Consider the following 8,855-nt stretch of genomic DNA (forward strand, 5'->3'; position numbering starts at 1 on the left):
ATGAACAGACAAGTCTCCAAGAAGTCCTTCAGTGGAGGGAGCCACGGCTTCTCTGGCCGCTCTGCCGTGGTCTCTGGCAGCAGCAGGATGAGCTGTGTGGCCCGCTCTCGGGGAGCCAGCGGAGGGGCCTGTGGGTTCCGGAGCGGAGGTGGTGGCTTTGGCAGCCAGAGCCTCTACAACCTGGGAGGCTACAAGAGCATCTCCATGGGCGTGGCGGCCGGTGGCTCCAGGGCTGGTGGCTTTGGTGGAAGACGTAGCATCTGTGGCAGTGGCTTTGGAGGTGGCTATGGAGGTGGCTTTGGTGGTGGTTTTGGTGGTGGCTTTGGGGGTGGCAGAGGAGTAGGAGGTGGCTTCGGAGGAGCTGGTGGTTTTGGTGGTATTGGTGGCTTCGGTGGGCCTGGTGGTTTTGGTGGCCCTGGTGGCTTCAGTGTTCCTGGTGGCTTCGGTGGTCCTGGTGGCTTTGGCCCAGGTGGCTTCCCAGGTGGAATCCAGGAAGTGACTATCAACCAGAGCCTCCTACAGCCCCTCAATGTGGAGATTGACCCCCAGATTGGGCAAGTAAAGGCTCAAGAGCGGGAGCAGATCAAGGCCCTTAACAACAAGTTTGCTTCCTTCATTGACAAGGTGAGGAGGGCAAAGCCCAGGGTTGTCATGGAGGGTTTGGACTGTCCAGGGAGTTGGTGTAAGGAGATGCCGGTGGGATCTGTCAGGCTTGGAGGTGGGAGTGTCTAGTTCTTATCTTGATTCTGCTTTGCCCCTGTGGGACAGTGAGGATGTCTCTCTTCCTCTTCAGGCCCTGTTTTCCTAGCTGTGAAATGGGGGACAGATTTCTACTCCATATTTGTTGCTAGGGATAGGACCAAGACAAATGATATTTGGATCCAAATGGACATTTAGCTGTTTTGAAGAATGGGTCCTTAGCCATGAAATTATTACAATTAACTTACAATTACCTCGAGAAGCAACTGCTGGGTAATTCAAACTAGCTGGTAATCAAACTTGCATTAGCACGAGTCCTGGGAATGCCTCTCACTGATGAGTATTGGCAGCAGGCTTGTGTCATATGCTCCAGCTGAGACGGAATTGAGCTGCCTTGTTGGGGAGAGAGGGATTGGGCTGGGTCAGCAGGGGATAAGCCTATGACTTGAAGCTAACGCTGGGTTAGTTGCATATCGAGTAATTGAAAGGGGGGGTCTTCATATGTGAAATCACTAAGAGAAAATTAGACCCATTTCACTATTTTCATTGCCTTTATGAAGGTGAAAAAGCTTACACTTAAAAAATAATTAGAAATAACTTTATTGATGCTGACCTCCTTTAATCATATTCTGAAGGCTTCTAATAGACCTAGGGCAGAACAGGGCTTGACTCTGAGCTTTGTCACTTGGTAGCCATGTGACTCTGGGCAACTTACTTAAACTCGCTGAGCCTCAGTTTTCTTGATTAGAAAATGGGTACAAGAGCCCATCTTTTAAAGATGGTTGTCAGGACTAAATGAGACAGAATATGTGAAAATAGTGGGTTTAGAGTAAGCACTCAACAAATTCTAATTCTTCCCTTTCTAAATCCTCATACTTGTCAAATTCCAAAAAACAGAGGCTATTGCAATATTGAAGCACTGGGTCCATTTGCCATGTTTCAGAGCCCCTTGGGAGGGATGCCCCCTCCGCCACCCAACTCAAGAGGCTGACCCTTTTTCTTGCCTCCCCTGGTGCAGGTGCGGTTTTTGGAGCAGCAGAACAAGGTCTTGGAAACCAAGTGGGAACTGCTCCAGCAGCAGCCCACGGGCTCCGGCTCCAACAACCTGGAGCCCTTGTTTGAATCCTACATCAGTGTCCTACGCAGGCAGTTGGATTCCCTTCTGGCGGAAAGGGGAAACCTGAATAATGAGCTGAAGATCGTGGGAGACCTGGTAGAAGACTTCAAAAAGAAGTGAGGGCCCCACAAGGGCAGTTTCCCCTCCTGGGGGATTAGCACGAGGGCTTGGCTTCAATTTGGGATTTCAACCACTCCTTCGGTCAATACTCTTGGATAAATTTATTGAGTGAAGTAGGACTGAGAAGGAGGGGGTGAGGCTCCTTGGTGGCTGGTTATTATGCTTTTTTCAGGTCCTGGCTCCCTCCTACACCGGCTCACACTGACAAGAGTCCTTCCAGAGTTTAAAGCCCTTTAGGGTGGGGAGCCCTCCACACTTTACCGTACATGGGAATTACCTTGCAGGCTTATGAAAATGCATGTTCCCATGACCGTGTCCTAGATATTCTGAATCAGTAGGTGCAGCACAGTTTCCAGGAATCTGAAGGTTTGATTGCTCCCAGGGATTCTAGGCAGATAACTTCAATTTGTAAAGTCCTCTTTCAATGTTTCCCCCTTTCTGCAACTACACCTGGCCTCCTCTTGCATGCTCAGAGTTGTAGTTCACACTCTCTGAGGTTGGCAAGGGGTAAACTGGGTCTCTCGAGGTGGGGAGAGAGTGCCCGTCATCTCCAGGGGTTAGGACCCAAGGGGATTGGCAGACCTGCTCTGGGGAGCCCCCCCCCCCAATTCAATTGCACAAATCCTGGTGGGCACCCACTCCGTGGCAGGCTGCCTGCTGGGCACTGGGAATCCAGGGGCAACTCAGATTCACATTTCTTAGAATGCAGCTTTTCTCCTAAAATCATTTTAATTCTTCAATCTTTATGGATTTCAAACTCTTCGTGGGAGATTTTAGTCATTAACAGGCAGAAACTTAGTCTTGATGCTTTTAGAAGACATGAGTTCATCCTTATCCCAAATTCCTATGAGAAATAACTGTCACAAAGGAAAAGAGACACAGAGAAAAGACAGGCAGAAACACCAGATCTGAGCAAATCTCTCCCAGGATCCTATGTGCCCACTTTGTGCTTTGTGAAGTCAAAGAGCACAGGCTAGAGATTGGGCTCCTTGAGGTCTCCCCCCACCCCTGCCTGCCTGTCACCCAGACTTGGAGGGAGGAGAGCAAGGCGGTGCCCCGAGCTCTGAAAGGTCCTCAGGAAGGACCAGCTACATAATTTGCAGAATCCAGTGCAAAATGAAAATGCAGGGCTCTTGTTAAAAACTTATTAAGAATTCCATTAAACCGAGAGTGAGGCCCTGCTGAACACCTTTGAAGCTGGGCCTGTTTTTGGGAGAGGAGATTCTACCCAAGTGCTTTCCTTCACTTCTGAAATGTCACTGATGGCATGTGTGCCTCTTTCTCTTCCAGGTATGAAGATGAGATCAACAAACGCACTGCAGCAGAGAACGAGTTTGTGGGGCTCAAGAAGGTAGGTGAGCTCCCTTCCTGGGACCTGCCCCCATGGAGAGCTGTTCTGGGCACAATAATCCTGTGCTCTGTGTGGGTTTCCTGACAATTTTTCAAGAGGTGTTTGCTGAAGGGATCTGCTCTGAATATGTTGCTGGTGGGGACTTAAAAATGTTACATGACTAATGAGATGATGAGTGATGTGAACTAATAAAGAGCATTGTATATCTAGCACTAAAAAAAGAAAATACAGGTTTTCAGCCTGGATGTTATAGATAATAACAAGCAACAAATATTCATAGCTTGTTTAAACCGGCCATTATAAAGACTCCTATTAGGAAGTAGGTTTTCTGGTACTCTATAACCAGAGTCACATTTTCAGGAAATATGATTTTTCTGCCCTAGAAATAGATGCTTACTTTGTGTCGGGCTAATATGGTTTGTATTTTGTTAAAGCATTGGGATTTGATTGGTCAAAGCAATTAAAAGACAGAAAATCACTTTGATTTTCTTTTAAAAGGAAAGGGAGGGAGAGGAGTCACACTTGGGAGGCAGATACAGGCATGGGGTGGTTGGGGGGGTGGCAGAGAGGAGAGGTGAGGGCTTAGCAAAGACACACTGGGGGAGGGGAGGAGAGGGTCATTGCCTCGTCTGACCTTCCTCTGCAGGATGTGGATGCCGCTTACATGAACAAAGTGGAACTGCAGGCCCGTGTGGACAGCCTGGCAGATGAAATAAACTTCCTGAGGAACTTCTATGATATGGTGATTCCTTTGTTGGCCAACTTCTAGAGCCTTCCTACCTGCATCTTCCCAAGCATAACTTTAGGGGACAGTTATGCGGCAGGCTGCCCACCCAGCAAACAACAGGCCTCAGGACTCAGCTCCACCCACCCACGAAATGCTGGCTTAGCTCCTCCAGCCTTCACCGCCCTGGCCCACAGTCCTCTAGGGGCAAACCGAGGGAAACCCACAGAGTAGACCCAGAGGCTGATGCTTCCAGGCTGACAACCTGGTTATATTTACGCATTCCTTTAGCCTGTAGTTGTCTGGCTTCCCTTAGGCTGCAGCCAGACCTGAAATGCAAGTTTAGTTTTCTCACTGTCCCACTCCTGGCCCCATCCTTGGGTGTCTCGGCTGGTAGAGGATTCTTGGACTTTTTGATTATCCTCCTCCCCTGGGGCCAGGGGCATGTGAGAGTGGGCATTCGCGTTCCCTGTAGGAGCTGTCCCAGATGCAGACTCAGGTGTCTGACACCAACGTGGTCCTCTCCATGGACAACAACCGCTGCCTGGACCTGGACAGCATCATTGCCGAGGTCAAAGCCCAGTACGAGGAGATCGCCCAGAGGAGCAAGGCCGAGGCCGAGGCCCTGTACCAGACCAAGGTGGGTGCTGGGCACCACTCGGGGATCTATTGTGGCCTGAGGGACTGCTGGGTGGCCCGTGGGTAGACCAAGACATCCCTCTCTAATGGCCAGTTGTTCAGATGCAGAAAGTTCTGCCTGCCTCCTGGGGGGAGCTGGTTCCACTGCCCCCTGCCAGGCCACATGGGATGGACTCCAGCCAGGCTGAATAATGTCACCAAGTTTGCTCAGGCACTGCAGAGTGGGAAAATCTTCTACTGCAACAATCTAGGTGTTCCCTTCCTGCTGCCTTGCGGGTGTCCTTGCTGAAACACAATTCAATGGCATTTTAACAAAGGTTTGGCAGGTGATGTTGGGTCTATAGAACCAAGTCAGGTAAAGTCGCCCTTCTGTTCTCCAGTTGGGAGAGCTGCAGACCACGGCCGGCAGGCACGGTGATGACCTGAGGAGCACCAAGAGCGAGATAATGGAGCTCAATAGGATGATCCAGAGGCTGCGGGCAGAGATCGAGAACCTCAAGAAGCAGGTGGGTCCAGGACTAATGGAGAGGCTCTGGGGGTCTTCTGGACTCTGGGAGAAGGTGGAACAATAGCCTCTGCCACATGCTTTCTCCATTCTTTCATGGTGTCACATGTGGGAGAGCAGAATCTCTGGGAACCTCCATTCTCCCAGATGTTTCTCCTGGAGGCTGGGCTTCCTGCAGGGCTGCCTAAGGAGAGCTGGTTGTCCATTCTGGTTTGCCCAACAAATCTTGCAGCTGCAGTGGTGGCCTTAAATTATTCAACTCTCACACTCTTCACAAAGCATCCTATTGCTGATTTGTATCATTGGAATGAAGTGATTAGGCAAAGGAGATTTTAACAGTTTTTCAAAAAAGATCAGAGACTTACCAGACCATTTCTACCTTATCAGCCTAGGAAAGCAAAGCAGTGTTCCTTTCCTTGATGAGATATGAACTAACTTTAACGGGTCAAAGATGAATGAGCCAATTGCAAAATCGATTCCTGTTTTCTGAGCATGCTCTACTGAGATTTCTAAGCAAGGGGAGGAAGCAATGCTGGATGGGGAAGAGATCTCCTGTCAGGAAGACCATGTGCTTGCTTGCTGGTCACCATGCTAATCGGGTCTCTACCTGCCGCTGCCCCAGAATGCCAACCTGCAGACAGCCATCGCGGAAGCCGAGCAGCGTGGGGAGATGGCCCTTAAGGACGCCCGGGACAAGCTGAATGAGCTGGAGGCCGCTCTGCAGAAGGCCAAGGACGACCTGGCCCGGATGCTGCGTGACTACCAGGACCTGATGAACACCAAGCTGGCCCTGGACGTGGAGATCGCCACCTACCGCAAGCTGCTGGAGGGCGAGGAGTGCAGGTGAGGGGCAGTGGGGTCAGCATTCTCCAGATAAGATTTTAGAGTAACTTTTGATAATGAAGAGTGAGGGCAAGTTGACAAGGAGAGAACAACTCAGACAGAGGGTGAGGAGTCTCTTGAAAAGAGAGAGTTAAGGATTCAAGCCCCACTATCTTTTGCCAACTGAGATCATCCACATCTCATCATTATAATGGACATCAATATTGAATTACATACTTCTATTGATCCTCACTATGTGCAAGGTGCTAGGAAAATGTTTTGGAGCTATGACAAAAGTTATAAACCTGTGCCATCCACCGAACTTTCTGAGACAATGAAAATATTCTATATCTCTGCTTGAGATGTGGTCAGTGTGTGTGAAGAACCAAGCTTTTAATTTAATTAACTTAAATAGCTACATGTGGTTAGTGGCTACTATATTGGACAGCTCAGTATAGAATCCTGCCACCCCTCCCACCCCTGGGGCTGAGTCCATCTGGGCATGTGGTCGATACCCACATACTCTTGGAAGATAACACAATATCAAGCAGCAGATGAAGGCTTAGTGAGTGGATTTCAAATGCCAAAGGAGTGCCAAGAACTGGGGGATCTCTCAGAGCAACCCATGTTCAGAGCCTCTATCCTCAGGCAACTCCCAATCAGAAGAAGGAAGCAGAACCCAAGTAAGAGATGAAAATTTAAGGAATTTTGGTGGGTTTCTATGGAAAGGTGAGGTTAAGTGAATTAAGAATCATGGATGAGGAGGGAGTGGTCAGTGCCAGGGGGTCCACATTGGTGAGGTACACAGACACATTCCACACATGCTTGGCTGTGTGAATGTGCCTGTTCTGTGGACAAGATCAAGGCACAGGAAGATGGGCAGCATGAGCAGGACATTTTCAAAACCATGTGTTGAATATCAGCCCCTCTCCTATTTTACCCACCTTGAACAATCCCTATCACCACCACCCTGGGAAGGCTCATTGGTGAGGATTTCTTCTTTCTGGAAGAGGAAAATTGGGAATAAAAAAAATTTGGGACTGAGTGGAGAAGGAAGGTCAGGGCATACTAAGGTGCAAAGATCATTTCAGCAGGGGAGGAGAAGTGAGGATGGGCTCTCAAGTCGGGGTTGGTAGACAGAGTAGCTTGTTGGGAGTGGAAGGTCTTTGGAGCTGAGGGGAAGAAGGCAGGAAGATGGAGGGATGGAGTGTGGTTGGTGGAGGTGCTGGAAGTCTCAACCACTGAAGCAGCCCCCTTTCCTGGGGAGATCTGGTCATGGAAATGGACTTGGAATTGCCTTTCCTTCTCCAGGAGCTTGGCCCCTACTAGGGCAAATGGGAGGATGTGGCTCCCAAGGTTACGTACCCTCAGTTCTTTGACTATGGACTCATTGCTGAAATAATTCACTTCTCTCTTTTTAGGATGTCTGGGGAGTGTCAGAGTGCTGTGAGCATTTGTAAGTAGCCCATTCAAAAACCTTCCCCCTGGGTTGTAAAAGGGGAAGCTAGAAGCATCCTCATTTCTTGACCTTCTGGCAGGAGGTCCTGACCCACCCACAGGAGGCCAGGTCAACAGACAGCTCCTAGGGTCTCAGGCCATGGCCACACACTCTGCCCCTAGTGTAAGCTGGCAACCTCTCAGCCCAAAGCTAAAACCGGTGGTCTTGAGAGTTCCTAGTTTGGAGAACCAGAAATTTCTGTGGATACTTCTGGCTTATGTTCTTGGGAAAGGACCCAGAGGGCCAGGCTCACTCTCATTGTTTCCAAACTGAGGCCTTAGAGGGGTTGAGTGTCTTTCTTTAAGTCATGCAGTCAACCAGGGTAGAATTGGGGACGAGATCTAAGCCCCCAGCTTCCCCAGCCTCAGCCTGAACTGAGTGTCTGTCCCCCCTGCAGCGGTGTTCAGCAACATCACCAGCACAAGCAGCAGCTCTGGTGGCAGCCGTGGAGGCTTTGGAGTGGTTGGTGGCAGCAGCATTGGCTACAGAGGCAGCAGCAGCAGAGGCGGCAGCAGTGGCTATGGGGGAGTCAGTGGCACTAGCAGCAGTGGCTATGGAGGGGTCAGCGGCAGTAGCAGCAGAGGCTATGGAGGAGTCAGTGGCAGTAGCAGCAGTGGCTATGGAGGCATCAGCGGCAGCAGCAGTGGGGGCCGGGTCAGCAGCGGGGGCTACCAGAGTGGCATCAGCGGGAGCAGGCTTGGCAGTGGAGGCAGCAGCTCCGTGAGCCAAAGTGGATTCAGCTCCAGCTCTGGTGGCATCCAGACCTCTGGAGGAGGTGGCTACAAGTCTGGAAGTGGAGGCAGCACCAGCATCCGCTTCTCCCAGACCACCAGCTCCAGCCAGCAAAGCTCCAAGTGATCCTCCAGGCAAAATCTACAGCCCACTTTTTCCCCGCTCAGTACCTCTCACTCTCTGCCTGGCATCTACAAACCCACAGCTCAACCTCTCTTTTCCTCAATTTCTCTGGAGAAGGGGCTGAGCTCCTGGCTCCTCTGTCCCAAAGACCTTCCTGGGCGAGGGAGATCCAGCTGCTAGTCTGGGATGACGATGACCTTGATGAGCCCCTGTGATGACCCCTGACTTTGGACGGTATCACCAGAGCCCAAACAAGTCTTGGTCTTTCCAGTCTGGCTTGTCTTCGTTCTATACCATCTTCCTCTCCCACTGGAAGGTGATGGTCTGAAGCCAGCATGTCCCAGCTCTGCCAGAGGAGTGCAGTGCTGTGGGGGTCAGTGCTGGAAGGTGGGATGGCCAAAATCTCAGACTGGTGGTTTCCAGGGCTCCCAATCCACATCTTATCCTGACTCACCTCTGTCCCCTGAATTCACTGAGCTGTGGGTCCTCTTTGGTGAAGAGCATGTTGCACTTTCTTTTCTCAAT

The 8,855-nt window shown here is 50.5% G+C and overlaps 1 protein-coding gene across 3 annotated transcripts; it reads left to right on the forward strand.

Moving 5' to 3' along the window:
- LOC119541361 (keratin, type II cytoskeletal 2 oral-like) lies at nucleotides 1–8,855 on the forward strand. 3 transcript variants are annotated; one of them, XM_037845222.1, is made up of 10 exons: nucleotides 1–624; nucleotides 1,718–1,932; nucleotides 3,227–3,287; nucleotides 3,934–4,029; nucleotides 4,487–4,651; nucleotides 5,031–5,156; nucleotides 5,778–5,998; nucleotides 7,399–7,433; nucleotides 7,873–7,992; nucleotides 8,059–8,855. In XM_037845222.1, exons 1-10 carry the CDS (start codon nucleotides 1–3, stop codon nucleotides 8,331–8,333), a joined length of 1,938 nt encoding a protein of 645 aa, XP_037701150.1. In that variant the 3' UTR covers nucleotides 8,334–8,855. The 3 variants fall into 3 exon arrangements, with proteins under 3 accessions (XP_037701150.1, XP_037701149.1, XP_037701147.1); XM_037845221.1 differs by having other exon boundaries at nucleotides 7,873–7,920; nucleotides 7,981–8,855; XM_037845219.1 differs by having other exon boundaries at nucleotides 7,873–8,855.

Source organism: Choloepus didactylus, chromosome 8 (genome assembly GCF_015220235.1).
Source record: "Choloepus didactylus isolate mChoDid1 chromosome 8, mChoDid1.pri, whole genome shotgun sequence".
Classification (NCBI taxonomy): Eukaryota; Metazoa; Chordata; class Mammalia; order Pilosa; family Megalonychidae; genus Choloepus; species Choloepus didactylus.

What these genes read in the sequence shown, in the direction of transcription:
- LOC119541361 (XM_037845219.1), top strand. Translation starts at nt 1, where the DNA reads ATGAACAGACAAGTCTCCAAGAAGTCCTTCAGTGGAGGGAGCCACGGC. An exon ending in GTAGAAGACTTCAAAAAGAA is followed by an intron (nt 1,933 to 3,226) that starts GTGAGGGCCCCA and finishes TTTCTCTTCCAG; the next exon opens with GTATGAAGATGAGATCAACA. An exon ending in AGGCCCTGTACCAGACCAAG is followed by an intron (nt 4,652 to 5,030) that starts GTGGGTGCTGGG and finishes TCTGTTCTCCAG; the next exon opens with TTGGGAGAGCTGCAGACCAC.